This window comes from Ruditapes philippinarum, unplaced genomic scaffold (assembly GCF_026571515.1).
Source record: "Ruditapes philippinarum isolate M1 unplaced genomic scaffold, ASM2657151v2 ctg3017_1_1_1_1, whole genome shotgun sequence".
Lineage (NCBI taxonomy): Eukaryota > Metazoa > Mollusca > Bivalvia > Venerida > Veneridae > Ruditapes > Ruditapes philippinarum.
The window spans coordinates 99,591-116,891 of record NW_026854419.1 but is presented as its reverse complement, the minus strand read 5'-3'; the positions used below and the strand labels follow the sequence as shown (position 1 = coordinate 116,891).

The 17,301-nt window shown below is 32.5% G+C and overlaps 2 protein-coding genes across 5 annotated transcripts in view; one reads left to right on the top strand and one right to left on the bottom strand.

Annotated features, from left to right (window-relative positions):
• Positions 1-2,518: 2,518 nt before the first annotated feature.
• On the bottom strand, positions 2,519-4,177 carry LOC132740070 (caveolin-3-like). The gene is made up of 2 exons (XM_060727929.1): positions 3,811-4,177; positions 2,519-3,024 (listed from the first exon to the last, which is right to left on the bottom strand). The coding sequence occupies exons 1-2, from the start codon at positions 3,991-3,993 to the stop codon at positions 2,548-2,550; spliced, it is 660 nt and encodes a 219-aa protein (XP_060583912.1). The 5' UTR covers positions 3,994-4,177; the 3' UTR covers positions 2,519-2,547.
• Positions 4,178-6,979: 2,802 nt separating this feature from the next.
• Positions 6,980-17,301, top strand: part of LOC132740077 (ras-related protein Rab-13-like) — a 35,278-nt gene continuing 24,956 nt past the window's right edge. Inside the window, exon 1 of one of the 4 annotated variants that reach the window (XM_060727937.1) lies at positions 6,980-7,483. In XM_060727937.1, the coding sequence (XP_060583920.1) occupies positions 7,401-7,483 (83 nt within the window). In that variant the 5' untranslated portion in view covers positions 6,980-7,400. Of the gene's footprint in view, positions 7,484-9,130; positions 9,217-10,124; positions 10,282-17,301 lie in introns of those variants that run through there. The other 3 variants (XM_060727938.1, XM_060727940.1, XM_060727939.1) reach the window with 3 other exon arrangements.

The following is a 17,301-nucleotide window of genomic DNA, read 5'->3' as shown; positions in this document are numbered from 1 at the left end:
TCGATTGACGACTTGCGTTTGCAGCAGAATAAGTTTGATTTTTTATTTGGTGATAATCCAGACAAGACGAACATTTCCGAAACAACTTACGATCTTCTTAATAAGCTTGGATATTCGAAGAATGAATCAACAGACAGGGTGAGAGTTTTTAACAAAATATCGGAAGCAATGAGACGGACTTTTATTGCACTCTCTGGTTACACGCATATAAAGAAAATTCTGGTCGGCAGCAAACGTGAAGGGATTTCTCTTCTGAGAGAAAGTGATACAGATTTAATGTTTGTATTTGAGAATATTGTGTGTATTGAGACGAAAAGATATCATCCTCAGAACGGATCGGATAAGTTGTTAGTTTACACTGATAATCGAGAAACGCCGCCTGGATATACATTAGTATGTCTCCATGAAGATATTACTACCAATCAAAAGTTTGTTACGGAATCGGTAGTAAGGAAGAACGAGAAACTGTATCTATCTAGTAGCTTATTTCTTGAACAAAATGGAAACAATCTACGCACTAATACAGGTTGGATCGGAAGTTTATCTATAAGGCTTCCAAGGCGTGGTCCATCTTTACCAGAAACGCTGAAAACAGCCGACTGGTATGATTATATTTTGCAATTATTTACTGGAGAGTCTTTAATCAGCAAAAAAGATTGCACTCCAGCTTTGGAGTTTAAATCCGCATCTGCTGTTAAAGAATGGGCAAATAGGAAAAGATCTTACAACTGGCCTACCACAAAAATGATCAATCACGCAAAATCTATCCAATTGTTCCTCGTTCCAGTCGGCGAGAAAGGATCACCTGATTCGGATTTACAATGGCGTATAAGTTTTATCCTGATTGAGATATATTTGGTTCATCAGTTTAGTGATATGCAGATTAAAGTTCTTGTTGTCTTGAGGTGGATTGCGCAAAAGGTTTTGAAGCCTATTTACGAAGAAATGTCTTCATATGTTATGAAAAATATTGTGTTTTGGTTGTCAGAAACAGCCGACCTTAAAGAAGGAAGTATTTTGGATCATCTGAAAACTTCGCTTACTCTGCTACTCAAGTTTGTGAAAAATCGACATCTGCCTTGCTATATGCTTCCCAAAAGAAATCTTCTTGTCTGCATGGATGATGAAACACATGCTTTACTTGCGTGGAAACTAGAGTCAATATTAAAAAATGAAGTCCTGGAAGCATGTAAATGTTTTGTTTGGGATAGACACTTTGAACCACTTTGAATGCCTCTCGAAATCCGAATTTTCTCGCTACTTGAAGGCCTCAATAGAGGAATTGAGCTCGATAGCGATTGGCTGCAACAAATGCTCTACTGCAATAGGTGCCCAATGGTATCTTGCTAAAGAATATGCAAAAATCGAAGAAAGAAGGACAACGTTGGTGGGCTTATTAGCAAAGGCTGAGAAGCTTGTTCGTCAAATAAACTTAAAAGGTGAAGTGCATCTGATGTCGGGACAGTTTATAAACGTCGATGACAAATATTTTGATATATAAGATGTCTCTTGACCGTCAGAAAAAGGTATTCAACATTCTACAGAAAAACTGACCCCTCTTTTTTATAAAATAATGACTCTCTCTAAAGAAAGATTATCTCCCTTTGAAAATCTATAAGTTTGACGCTCATCTAATTGACCTCAAACAGTAATTAACTACTGGAAGTTGGAAGTTGCTTTGTTGTCGCAACTCTCTTTGACTTTTGTTTAACATTAATCATTCCATGGATCTACTTCCTAGACTTAGAAATCAACTTGATGTACCAGAATATATGCAGACTTTTTACAGAAGCTGATATACTTTTACATACTTCATTTGTTGTTTTTTATTGAGTCTGATCAAGAGAGATAGATTAAAGATCTAACATCACTCACAACCGCTATCACCGACCGTATTAAAGCAGTATTCAATCCTTAACAAGATAAAAATATTGAACACATTGATACGGACGACCAGAAAATATGACAGTAGTGAAAGCACTAGGTCATTATTTACTGTTGCCAGATTATATTACTGACATAACCGACATTTTGTCCAATGGTATATTTAATACTCAAATGATCATGAATGAGTATCCTGCATTGTTTTTCATATCAAGTGGATGCATTAAGTTTGTCTTATCGTCACAAAAAGGACCAAGAAAAAATGAGGTGATACACAGGAAAATTTGCAAACAACAATTTATGTAGAAGTACATTTTGTATTGCACTTCTCATATAGTATATATTATAGGCAAGATTTTATCTTTTTAAGATTTTATTTCAATACAATGTATATGCAAAAGTCTTACAAAAGCGATAATACATACATTCACGCAAGAACGCACGCACGCACGCACATACATACATACATACATACATACATACATACATACATACATACATACATACATACATACATACATACTGGCTATTGAAATTTATAACAATTTAAAAAAAAAAAACATTCATACTCGTGTTGTTGTTTTTTGTATTGCATTTATATAGGTTTTCTCTTCCCATATGTACAAGTAAGTTTCGCGTCATTTAGGTATAGTTTTAGCAGTACTATCGTCTTTGTTGTCTCACAGCCTGTATTCTGGATACCTGTTGATCTTTTACACCTACAGTGTTCCTTGCCGGAATCTTTCTGGTTTTTACTTTGTCATTAAATGTCACACCCCCGCGTTTAGTTGTCGCACCTGATCCTTTCTTCTTTCCATCTGTATTGAACGCGGAGAAAATTTCCCCACAATTCTCGCACGGAGCACCAATCACGCACAAAATACATTGTCTGAAAATCGTACTGAATGAATGACAGCATATTTGAAAGGCTTTAGAAAACGGTGTTATACACCACACATGAGGGAACGCTGTGCATCCGAATAAACAACCGTAGATTGTAGCGAGAGGAAAGCCAAATATTAGCGAGACAAACCTATACAGACAGTTTTTACAGCACGTATAGCAGACGAAAGATTTAATCCAGCAACAATCAACCGTTCTAACCCCAACTGGTTCTCCAAGGACGTCCTCAAACTGAATCTGAAAGAAGATGACAAAATTTACTTTTAGATTACATGAAAAGTTCATCTACCTCAGAAAGACAATAGATACAAGCTGGATGTCTGTTGTTATTCAGGTAAATATAAAGGGACAATACAGGATATCCTCTAATTATAAGATATTAATACAATTGTATTTAGATTATTTGAACAACTAACAATGTCTGAATAAATATTTGCTCTACCATGTATTCAAATTCTTGCTATTTTGCGGGTCTTAAATCTAAGATCATTTATACACGACCAAGAACGAGTATGATATACACAGGAACTTAAAATTCTATCAAATAACCAATATTAACGATAATATCCAAAAATAACCCCTATATAGTGTTTATTTATACTAAAAAGGGGGTATTTTTTGGATATTATTGTTAATATTGGTTATTTGATAGAATTTCAAGTTCCAGAGATATATATACCAACTGGTCGAGCGGTTGGTCTATCGCTGCGGCGGCAGAAACGATGAATAAAAATGGCTTCGCTGTCAATGGTACATGTATCTGACGACATGGTGAAAATAAGCACCGAATTCTTTTGAACGCTCGCTGGCAGATAACAAATAATTTAACATCATAATTTAAGTTCTTCTTTGATAAGACTAGAATAAAATATAGTTTTCAGTGTGTCATGCAATGTTTTATTGTGGTTTGAAACCGCTGTACACCCATGCTCCATGATGAAGACAACACATTAAGTAACTTTGGTAGTAAATTATAGTAGCAACAAGAAGATTCTCATAATTAAAAGAAAAAGACAAACCTACCTTGACATGTTCATTGATAGATCTTGGATCTCTTGTTACAATCTGCACGTGTGCCTCGTCTTTCACACGAGCATCATTTCCTTTCTTTGTCTGCGTGCTCTGAAGCGCAGGACGACCGGTCCGTGGTGAGGGTCCTGCGATAGGTTGGACCTTTCTAGAGGCTACTGGCTTTGTTACTCCCATTTTGAAATATCAATTCTTACATGCTTCTAAACAATTGGGTATGTTTGAAATGTGGATGACCTTACGAGGATTGTGAAAGTGGGTTATATTTCAACTATAGACTGAGGATTATGAATTGTATATAATAATCCTCTAAAGAATTAATAACTTTCTTTTAAAGTTTATATATACAGTTGAAACTATCATATTGGGGGCAAGCCAGTAATTTCTACGTCTTTTGTTTTCTCCTTTTTTCTTTCTATCTTTTGTTGTTGTTGTTGATTTTCTTTTTTTTTGTTATCCTGCCATTTTAAGATATAATGACGATAATTGAAAGTTTATACAGTGAGTATATAGTTTATTAATATGTACTTCCGTGCAATAAGTTATTTTTGATTGTTTTTATTTTGATAACAGAAAACCCTAAAACTTATAATGAACAGTTTCAAATATTAAGCCGGACAAGCCCATTAGACATCAAGAAGGGTAAATATAAGTTCGACTACGGCCCATTATGACCAATATGCTATAAGTTTTACTTCTCAAAAACTTTTATTTTGGTAACTTGTTATACAGTAACCAAAAATTACTTATATGCCATAAAGATGAACTTTTGCTTCTTTTGCTCTGTTAGTCAGTTTGGTATAATTATGATAATGAATGAGTATTTTGTATGGAAGTCAAATTACTACTTTGTCTACATTTTGCTACTTTATGACACATTTATTACCGCGTGTTCGCGCTTCTTTCTTCAGTTGATAAACATCTAACATGCTCTCAATCCAATTGTTAAAACATTTCAAACACATGTTTGGCATTCTAAAGAATCTAGAAAAATGGATATCTGAGACATAATGTGCCTTTACATAAAAGAGAAATACCAAACTGACTATAATATTTCAATGCGAAGAGTTATTATAGGAGGTAATTTCAATTATATTGATGAATTATTGTAATTTGAAAAGAAAAATGACACTATACATGTATATCTGTGAACTTGTCTTTCAATATACATTAAATAATGGACAGTTCAATGTCTGATTAATACAATATTTATTTTATTATTCAATTTTACAGTCTTATCAATTCGTCCCTAAAGAATGAAAGTGGGTGTTAAAATGGTGCAATAACTTAAGTAAGACTTCTTTTCCATTTAAATTAAAGAAGATTAAAACTTAATTTCTATCAATATTGACACAGTTACAATATTTATTTTCAAATATTGCTACAATGTGACCATTTGGTCGACAATAATCAATTGAATTTTTCATATTTATATTAATTATATGATAATCGAAGTTCTCCTTGCACATATATAATTAATATAGAGGCCTACAATTGAAATGAATATATATGTATTCTCTATTTGATCGGTTTTGAGTCTCACATTTTATTTAACAAGGAACAGATTTTTTAAATAAAATAATCCCGTGACAATAAAGAACATGTACTGATTTTTTTTTGCAGTTGCAGTTTCCATAAATTTATTATTACAAGGGAAACAACTCTTCTGAGTCAAGAAATAACAACAATTTTTGATTGCCTACCTTTGCAATCTCTTTCAATGTAGTAAATGTTGAACATTTTCATTGCAGAATCGCATTAATCAAAAGTTTGCAAAATTAATTTCTTAATGTAGTTTCTTTTTGGCTCATTTGCCAGAACCTATATTTCTTATTTCATGTATCGGAAAGCACGTGTGTTCGATGTTTAAAACACGTATTTAGTTTCAAGGGCATGTTTACAATTATAATAGACGGGCTACATTATCAGACCATACTTTATAGATGTTCTTTCATACCTATCTCTCACAGTGCATTTAGTTTCACGTCTCTCAAATGACCAATGCTATCTATAAAATGGGCGCAATGTTAATGGAAAATACTGTAAAATTACTTCCCTGACACAGGAGCATGGGTGGTGAGAATCCGACCATTTATCTAATGTGGCGTTATATTATCTGCCACATTTCGGACATTCTGAGTAGCCACAAGCATTAAAGCAGGTAACAGGGCCGCGGATAACATGTATACAGTCTTCGAAAAGTCTGTATGGAAATGATCATTTCCCCATGAATATCATGAGATGCGTATCTAGATATGTCCCGCGTTAAATGATTTTAATTTAGCCGTTATTAAAATGATGAAATTCAAGATGAATACATTAGGTAATCGAGAATGTATACAGGCTGGTCGGACAGCACATGTTTTAGGCTGCCTGGACTGTCCACTGGTTAATGGTGGATATTATATGCTCCAATCTCCTGTATCACATATTGCGAACTTACCGTACTCATGGATTTTAATTATATTTGTAATTGAAGTCCGTGCCGTAACTTACTTCTGAATGAAGTATTTATATATTGAAAAATGTATAAATTTATTAATTACAAAATGTATAAATATGCGAACTATACATAGTAAGATAAAATTATGCAGATTTGAAATATGTTTTATAACATAATTCATAAAAGAAAACAAAAATGGGGTTTGTACGTAGTAATTGCGCTTTAATAAATGAATTAATACATGTATATATTTGATAAAAATAGACAGTCGTCAGGATAGGATATAATGGTTCGTGTATTTGACAAAAAATATAAAGCATGTTTCATGTACATGTTTATCATCATTCGCTTTTAGAACATTTTAAGTAACCATTGATTATAAAATAAATTTGGAAACGAATGGTTAAATAGTTCTGCAACAGAACCGTCCAATGAACGCTGTGCCTGTGTGAAAATATTTAAGACAAAATGGTTGCAAATGTCTTCTTCTTCTTTTTTTCTTTTTTTTTCTTTTTTTTTGCACTTCAGCACTCTCATTCGTTCGGCTTATCACCTAAGTCTACAATGATTACCTCTATGATTTTACGTGCTGATAAGCCTTCTGTTGTTATCAGGCTTTCAGTCATATGAGTTGGACCATATGTGAACTGGACGTTTGTTTTGACAACATCATAATTCTGTTTTCATTTTTTTTTTATTCATGAGTGCACGGAGTCATTTTTAGTTACAATTTTTCCTGTTCCTTTCCACGGTTTATTAATTTTTATCGTTTTAACAGTTGAAGGGTTCTTACACACTGCGTGTATTTTCAGGATTCACGTTTAAAAAGGTGGAGTAAGAGGAGTTCTAGGAGAATTAAAAAGCTCTTTGTCTCTCGCGGTGTGAAAGTGCTCCTGAATTTTGGATGATTGGTAATGATCGGCGTGCAGTGAGTGTGCAAATCGAATATATAATGCTGAAACTTTGTGGTAAGACGAATGCAGCGTAACTTTTAAATTTTGTATATCGTGTTTAATAATACGTTATATTAACGACGAATAATGTGATGAAAAACAAAAGTTCTTGGATTGTTATTTTATTATCATATTTTCATTAAAACGGTTTAAAATTCGAATGTTATTGGACTTATCTGGGAAGGAATATGTCCCGAGAAATGTGTCTCGTGGCGTCTGGGATACAATATAATACCCTTAACAACAACTACAGACAGACGAACGGACGCAGGTCAGTATTTCAAATAATATTTATACATTTTATAATTTATTACTTAGTTTCTGTATATGTTTTTTTTCTCTTATAACATAAAATGACTAAAATTGTGGTCATAAACTGTATACTTATAAACTGTATATTCTTACGCCCTTAATCTAACGTGCATCACAATCCAGGAAAAAGTCACGAGTCCGGAAGGATGTACTCGTTTTTATAAGGACACATGTTTACATTTATATAAAAAAATCCGCGCCTCTAACATCCATATTTAAATCAATATTTTTCTACATGCAATGTGTTTGCACTTGATCTGCAGCAGCTTTGTGCATTTGTACAGTGTGTACCAAATGTACAGTCAGCATGTAATTTATAGCACAAGTGTAAACATTTACTGTTATCGTTATCAGATCTAAGAAAGACGAAAGAAAACTCGATATTACTGTTCTCGTTGTAGCTTAAGCTGCTGCTGCTTTTTCTGAAGTTGCAGGATTTTTTTTAATGATTCAGTGTTTAAAATAGAGCTAACGATTAAAGAAATTGTCAGCATTACTCGATCTGTATCCTGTCACAATATAGAAATAATGGAAACAGAAGTCGTCGTCGTCGTCGTCTTTATATCTTATTCTGTTGCTCATTGCGTAAATGTATCGATATAAGTACTGGCTAGTGCTGCAACTCACAAAATTATTTCAATTTTAAATAAATTGTCATCATTATCAGTAGCTATTATTTCGAGCTTAGGTGTTGCAATCAGATCGTCTAGAATATAATAGGACATAACAGAATAGATATCACGTAGATATCCCATTTTGGATAATTAATATTTAAACATGAAATGGTGATTTTCTAAAATAACTCATTAAATAGTAGAATCTAGTTCATTATAAAATTAGGCTTAGTGAGTGTTATGCCTCAGTATCCTATATATAAATGCAACGATTTTTTTAGAAAAGCTGGGTATTTGTGCTCTGCCTAGTTGAATATGGTCGTCATATAAATTATATAGGCCCTACGTAGCCGAGGTAACTTCAAGTTTGTGACTCTGAGATTTGGAAGTCAACTCTTTTTTTAAACTCCTGCAAAAACTGGTGAAAATTTAGATCTATTACTCATGAGTCATGACCCCCTCTACTAGAAAACTAGTAAAGTGCAAACCTCCTTTGGAATATGTATTACTCCTTTAAATTGTGACCCACTTCGACAAAACAAGCCTTGATCTGCAGGCGCTTGTTTGGTATGGATGACGGTGGATATTTGGTTCTAGAAAGATCTATGTAGTTTGTAAAAGTTAGAAAACCTCTTTTTATTTGTCGAAGGGTGCTTAATAACAAAATAGATTTACATCGAAGCATTAATCTATGTATACAAATAATACACAGCAATCTTATTTTTAACAAGACCGACAAATAAACACGATTCAAATGAAAACATTATATATACACATTTCTTGCATATCAGACTGGTGTTTCCGTTAGTATTACCCATGATGCCATAAATTTTATCTGCCATGGGGGCAGGTGGGGTTGGGGCAGATGAATAGCAAAATAATGATGTCATTTTAGAGCATTTTATGAATGAACCGCGTTAGTTAAAATGACGTCATTTCGGCATTTTAAGAATGAATTAAAGTGCATGCTTAGGACGACGTCATTTCGCTGAGCTGAATTCATACGTCGGCTATTCTAAGAAAATAGAACTTTACTGATGACATGACATTAACTTCCATGAAAAATTGTTTTACTCAGGTAAAGAATTTAAAATATACATGTATGATAGAATATGGTAGAATATGCAAGAAAAAATAGATATATCTGACATGTGTAAAACTTGTGGTTCAGATCGGAATTTAGATAAGATTATGCACGGTCGTGCAATACCGTTTCTACGGAGTTGCAAAAGTGGCACGGGTGTGTGATAGATTATTAGTATCACAAATAGTATATCCTATTTGGTATCTGTTGTAACATATTTGTTCACACATATAATGTATATGTTGTATGGGACATCCGAAAAAAAGACTGCTTTGAGGTTCAGCTTAGAGTCCCGCTAATTATGATACCTGTTACTACTGAACGTTCTCGGACGAGGACAATGCAAATGCATGCATAAATTACTTTATATATAGATGTAATACATAGAGTTTTTAAAAGTAGGAGCAGAAGTTCATGGGCTGTGCTCTCTGTACACGTTTTATAAACTTCTAAACGTTCATGGGCCGTGCTATTTATAATTAGAAATATCTACTCAATGTATATGTTTAACTTCTTTTCTCATGAACAGACCAGGAATGCTTTCATACAACGTGCAAAGGTGTTAGGTTTTTTTTTTTCACTGTTATATTATTATAGTCTATAATAATATAACAGTGGATTTTTTTTTTAATATATTGATGTTTTAGTGCATAAATAACAAGGTTAAACACATTTTAGGTCAAATCAATGCCACTAGCACCTTTGACAACGTGGAGATATACATTAGATACTTGTCTGTAATACAAAAATCACAATTGACACCTGCTACTTCTTTAATTGCTTCCATTTTAACAAATTAACGAACGTAATATATGTGTAAAATCAATTGATGCCACATGGTTTTGACACATTTGAAGATTGAAAAAGATACAGCTAGAAAATAATTTTGCAGAGGACCTTCCTTGATTAGAGAATTAAGCTTTTGGTAAACCCTGTACTATCCATGGTCACGTGCTAGTCACGTGATAAAATACACACTTGAAATCAATAACTTCCGGATTGAGGAAATGAAGTTAAATATTTTGAAGACCTTTTGTTAATTTGACCCAGTTACTCACTGTAAGTTGTTTATTCTTGAATATTTTATCATATTATTCTGTGTATACACGTATGTTAAATTGTTATTATGTTCACGAGAGACGCTGCTTCAAAACAAAAAATGTCAGCCATCTCGACCTGTCAACTGATACTATAATTAGCTTGCGTGTTGCTTTGGTTGTCATGAGCCAGGGTAGAGCTCATGCCAGCCGTTTACAATCTTGCATGGGTGTACAATGACTAATTTTAATGTTCTTTATAAATACATTATTGATCTGTTGATAGTAGATCATTATAACTTTAAATATAAAGAAAGTAAAAGAAAGATTGTATTGTGACATAAGTTTTAACTTTTATTGTTATAAAATGTTTAAAAAAAAAAGAATGAAAATCACACAGTTATTCCATCCAGTTGGTTGAATAGGTAGAGTGTTGGACTGTGAATCGGCAACCTGAGTTCGATTCCTGGATGGCGCAGGTCACTTTTGTTGTGATTGATCATGGAAATCCTTTCTAGAGGGTACTGGTTGGGGACCACCAAAACCGGACAACCACCAAACCCGGACGGCCCCGAAAATGCTTAATTTAGTATTTTCTTTGTTCAGTGGTTGTCAGTCAATTTTTTATCAACGATAAGTGCATGTTTCTTTTAAAATTAAGTAAATAAATTTATTTCAACCTCCGTAAATGGTAATATTTTAATGTTTATTTCAAGAATGTTGACGTTGAAATTTGGGGGCCAAGAAAGCAATGCCTGACCTCATATACCAGCGATAATCATTTGCAGAGTGAATAATAGAATATCCAAAACTTCAGCATTTGTTGCTGACATATTGTATATCATGTTAAAAATCAAAAATCAAAACATCCAAGCTTTTATCTGAATTAAATCATATCATGTACATATCTGTCCGGACACATGGTACTGTAGTGTAGACAATTTAGGTAATTTTGATACCCTCCTTGTCGAGCCTCAGATATAAGTGTCAATACAATCAGAAATGAACAAACTAGTTTGTTAGTTAGGAGAAGAACCTAGCTGAACTGTGTCAAATTTATTGGTCTCTACGTTAAAAATTATGAAATCTGTACGGAAAAATGTTCCAAAAGTGTCCGGTTGATGGTCTCCGACCAGTACAGTCTTTCACGCAGTACATCTGCATTGGCATGTACAAATGTTATCAGTTCCTATTGAAAGTGAAGGCAACTAGGTCTGGAAAACTGCTTGATGAATGATGTGGTATCTGGTCCATTTTGCTGTGTATGGGGGTCCATTTTAATGTTCTGGGTACCATTCCTTAGTTGAGATACTGTATTAAGTATTGGTAGAAAAGAACAAATTATAAATTTTACAAATTTATGATATCAACTTTCCCAACTGAATTCCTTCAGATAAATATCAATAAGATCCAGAAGATCTGTTGATCTGCCCCTGATTGTTGGCATGATTAGTACAGCATTACATAAGCCCTTATGCCAAGGTTCATGCAAATTGTAATGATGTTTTGAAACCTACAGTCCTTCACCTATCATGACTAACATAGTCCTTGTTACTAGTTACTGCAGGAAGTGAATTGTGTAACTCACTTCCAAGTTCAAGCATTTGATTCATGGTTATTGCTACTTTTCTATGAAGGGGATACTACTTTTATCATTGAATCCTCATGTCATACACAAGTTTATTACAGTAGGAAGATATAATCCTTATATATTTATAATGTTCACACCATAGATCAGTGCAGATTTCTTCAGTTGGATCAGCTAGTTTTTATACTAATACTTACTTCTCATAGTTGTGTATTCAATAGGACATTTTGGAAGATTTTGTTTTCATTAATCTTAGTCTACATTTAATGTCCACATTTAATGTGCTTAGAATAGAGATATGCTTTTTTTTTGTCTGAATAAGCATTCGGCAGTAATTATTACAATTTTGTGTTGCCTCTAACTTTTTGTACCATATATATGTGTATATGTAAGGAAATCTTTCTGATGCAGATTATATCTTTGACGATGTATAAATTAATTGAATAAATTATAAATTATATATTTGGATGTGCAGAACTGAACCTTTTCTGATCTATATTATTGTGTGAATGCAAAGGTATCATTAAGCAATTTGAAGTAAATAAGCCCTTAGAATTCTTTAAATATTGTGATAACAAGCTTTTTTAAGTATCTCTTATCTTTGTACCATAGTAGAATATTGTAGTGAAGTTTCAGACCATTGATTTCTTGGTTCATAAGGAAGTATCAGGCTTGCTACATGTATGATGAACTGTGTTTTTTTCCTTCAAAAGCACTGCAAATTATGTCAGATATAGCCTAGTCTGTCAATTTAACAGATGATAAGGATAGACTCACTGGAATATCATTTGATATCATATGACAAAAAGGATCGTTTCCTGCCAAACAAGGAACCAGTGTCATCTAAACATTTAATGATAACTTAATCAAAAATACTGAGTGGTGTCCATGGCCGAGTAAAGCTGGAAATTCCCCATATGACCTATACTAGCTGTGCTGGTGCAACGTAAAACCCAACCAAAAAAGAAAGAAAAGGAAAATAGGAAGTACTGGCTTTGGAGTAATGACACTGTTTATACATTTTTAATTTGCAGAATAAGTGCAACATGAAAAAAATGTTGTATGCATTTCTCTGATACCTATAGCATAAAATATCCATTTAATATAAAATTGTCATCTTGTCAATATTTCTATTTTCAAAAATCTGAATGCAGCTCAATGTTTCTTTTTCAAAAATCTTGAGTTTCAGGCACAATGATTTTATATTTCAAAAAATCTGATGAGTACAGCTTAATATTTTTAATACTTTTCAAAAAATCTTGAGTATGGACATAATAGTTTCTATTTTCAAAAATTGACTGGACAATGCCAGTCAAATATTTCTCTTTTTACAAAAAAATCTGAGTGCAGGCTCGTGATAATGAAGATCATATGAGGAATGTTTGCCCAAATAAACATCAGAACAGAATTAGATAGCTATTATGACAGGAATACTATGTACCTGATGTTACTCAGAGCTCTTATTATGATATGAAACACCATGCATCATGTTATGGACCACAGTGACACAGCTACTTTTAGCAATTTCTTCTACATTTCTCTCTGGCTAATATTTACATGTTAAAAGTATATAAAGTTTCTACTTGGCCCAGCTCCTTTTAAATAGTAACAACAGTCACTGACTACTAGTTGCCATAATAGAGGCCTATATAAGGAATGTGCGGTCCAGCTTGATTCTACACTGTTACCACCTTTAACTTTTGCTTTTTAAAAGCTTCTTGAATTTTTACTTCTTAAAATTGAAGAAATCTGTTAAGTCAACAAAAGATAGCTTCAAATACATAAAATAAAGTCAATGTTTAAAGATAGAAACTAGACAGATGTGTTCAGTAACAATATGTTGCAGCTTAGGAATGGGTTGCTGAATATTGCATTGATATTAAAAAGTTGAAATAGAATAATCATTTTAATGATATTGTAGTAGTTTCAAACCTTACAAGCATTACTGTATAGATGTAGTAAAATTATATGAGATTGAAAATGGCTATTGAGATAAATATGATTAAATTAGATTGATATGCATATATGAGGTTAATATGTTTATTAGACGCCGCTTGTAAGCGGCATCTAGTAGATATGCATTTGTCCATACAGCAATGGGGGAAATTTTAGACTTAATTTTGTGCATTTTTTTTGTTTTAACAAAATCACACTGTTCTCACATTTTCTAATAAAAATAGTTTTTCTGATGTACAACATGTCAGTTTGTCACAGAGCTTTAAGGGATTAGAATAAACGTCAAACTGAAATGATAGTGCCATGTTTGAATATCATATTCTTTTTATCATTATCTAATTTCATCTACATAATAAATAACGTGCCAATGAGCCATTCTATAGTCGATCGTTCTAAAACTTAACCGTTGAAAGAGGTTACGACTGAGGGAGTGTCATTTACTTCATTTGCTCCGCCTCTGTTGAAGTTCGGCTCCGCCTTAAATTGTCGCGAAAATTTAAAATGATGCTCCGTTGACGGGACAGAAGGGAACCAGGACAACTTTGATCAATATCACTTGTCAAATATATCATTAAATTACAAGTCACAAAGCCTAATCCACCCCCGCTATCAGAGAGGCGGTTCTTCCGCAACCGTAAACTCGTTACGCTACGGGCAGTAAGGGGAAATCACTGCAGAACAGTTCGTCCTCAAAATCATTCGAACTGTATGCAATTCGTACCAATATTTAAATGTATATCTTCTCTGCACATATTGTCTTGAATTCATTATAAAAGTATACCAATCATTTCAATTTTACTTGTTATCCAATTTATTTTGCTTTTTCATTCAATCTTTGACATTTCAATCTTTGTCGGCGACAGACAAACATTTTATAATTTCAGACATGGCATTACTTTGTGAATTTATGCATTAGGTTCTACTTTTTCACAAAAATATGCAACTTTATTATTAAACAACGAGCTTAGAGAAAAATTGATTTGTGCTTTGGATATTCAACTGTAATAGAGAAGATTTTCAATGCTGATAGACTGTTCACATCATTTGGCGGGGTCTTTGATGTGCAGCATCAACATTTAACTTGTATAAGTTTGATATGCATACAAATGTATATGTATGTATATGAGATTAATATGGTTATATAATTTTGATATTCATATAATGTATATATATATGAGATTAATATGGTTATTTAAGATAGCTGCATGAGAATAAACTAATTATATGAGAATGATATGGTTATAAATTATAAGAAATTAATGGTTATATAAGAAATATATGGTTATAATATATGAGATTAAACAGCTGTAATTTCATTATCTATTATTAAATATTTGAGGTATCTGTGGATGAGTGGTTGAGGTTGTTGACTCCAAACCAATTGCCCCTCACTAAATGGGTTTGAATCCCAACAGGGACTTTGGAATCTTTCATGACTGTGTCCAGCTAGCTTATGGAATGTTGGTAGTTCTACCAGTACTTAGGTGCCTAAAATAATGCATGGAAGGCACCTGTAGTCTTCCTCCACCAGTAAAGCTGGAAAGTCGCCTATATGATAATGTATATGACTTATACTGTGTTGGTGCCACTTAAAACCCAACAAACAACAAAAAACAAACAAAAAACCCAAAAATCAAATATTTAAATTATAGTACATATTGGCTCACAATAAGTATTTATTAACCCAATTTACATTATTTTATCAAAAATATATAACCTTACATTTGTAGGTTTGAAAATCAAGATAATGATTCTCTTTAGAACCTGATATCTAAAGACCATTCATTTAAAGCCTTGTTGAAGCTTTATGGGTAACCTTCCTTCTATTGAATATAATAGTACTGGAGAAAAACAAAAGTTTATCCTTATTATTTATGGTTATTTACTTCAGTGATTAACTTTAAACAAACTTGGTATTATCTCAGGTTAAGGACCAGTGTAAATAGTATATTATCTATATAGACACACCTTGGTTTAAAAGGTTTTACACCTGGTTGGAGATCTGAAAATGTTATTCTTAAGGAAAACATTGCAAGGGTTTTTTTATCCATTTTTGTATTGAGAAGAAATAAAAATCTGTGCTAAATCCCCATTAGTTCTCAAGAGGGGTTTAAGTTTCTTCTTTTTTTTCCAAAGAATGATTTGTGAAAAATAGTTACTTTCAAACTTTATACTCAATAGAACTTTTATCAGTCACAATAGAAATTTGTGTACATGTATTTATATGTTGAAGAAATTATTTCATTTATACTGTTGTTTTTAAATGAAAACAACAGTGCAAAGTGTGTACTTTATACATTTAATCATTGTATGGTCAGTAACAACAATGTAACAATTGTTACAGCATAATGACACTTTAAAAGACAAAGCACCTTTATCTTATTCATTTTTGAAAAGAACAATGACTAAAAATTTGGTTTAACATTTTTTATCCAATTTTATTCAGAATTGTTGAATGTTTCTTCTATGTGAAACTGTATATTAAGATAAAGTCATGTTTGAAAGACATCTTAAGCTTCTAGCTTAAAAATAAAGAATAAAAAATATCTGCAGTCTTTGACTGTCTAATTTTAAATTTCATCTTAATATCTGCATAATTGATGGACAGCAGTGAAAGGGTTTTGATATTGGAATTCCTTGCAGTGACAATGGACTCTTCCAAAATTCTAAACTGGACAAGACCATTGCTAAATACCCTAATAAAGGATAAAGTTATGCCAACATATATATATTTAATATTGGGATGGCTTCACATGACAGACAAACATTGTTAATCTACCTTTAAATGTTTACACCTGGCTTGAGATTACAAAAATGCGGCCACCATATGAATTAAAATATTTAATACCACGTTCAGATCTGTGCCATCATGGTAAATTAATTTTGTATACAAGGACAAGAAATTAAACAAAAAATTAACATATTATGTGATTATACAGCAATTATTTAAACTGTTTTATGAATGGATAATTTCAGTCGGGAATAAAAAAATAACAACAACAAAAATAAACCATATGTGGGATATTTAAGGAATTATGGACTTAGTTTAGATCTGTTATTATTTACACCAAGACTGTTTTTAAATTAAAATTTAAAAAAAGTTTAAGATGCAAAAATTGTAAAATTTGTGAATATTTGTGGAATGTTATTCAGTGGAGTATAGTCATTGCTTATTGAATTATATCAAATTTGAAGTAAAATTCATGATATATGTTATTGAAGACATGTGTTTTTGGTAATAGTTTTGCTATGTGTGTATAACTGCAAGGCATTTATGTAGAGTGCATTTTATTCATAAACAATTTGTGAAAAAAGGGAAATTCAAGAAGAACATTAATTTTATGTATTATTCACTTTATATTGAAATAGATGTAGGTTTAGTGAGACACTGTGGACACTGAAAATATGATTCACATTTATAATGGAATACATGGAGTTTTGAAAATGGATATCAGACAATGATTTAGGAAGCTGGGTAGTGCAATAGTCAGGGATAGT

What these genes read in the sequence shown, in the direction of transcription:
- LOC132740070 (XM_060727929.1), bottom strand. Translation starts at nt 3,993, where the DNA reads ATGGGAGTAACAAAGCCAGTAGCCTCTAGAAAGGTCCAACCTATCGCA. An exon ending in CTATCAATGAACATGTCAAG is followed by an intron (nt 3,025 to 3,810) that starts GTAGGTTTGTCT and finishes ATCTTCTTTCAG; the next exon opens with ATTCAGTTTGAGGACGTCCT.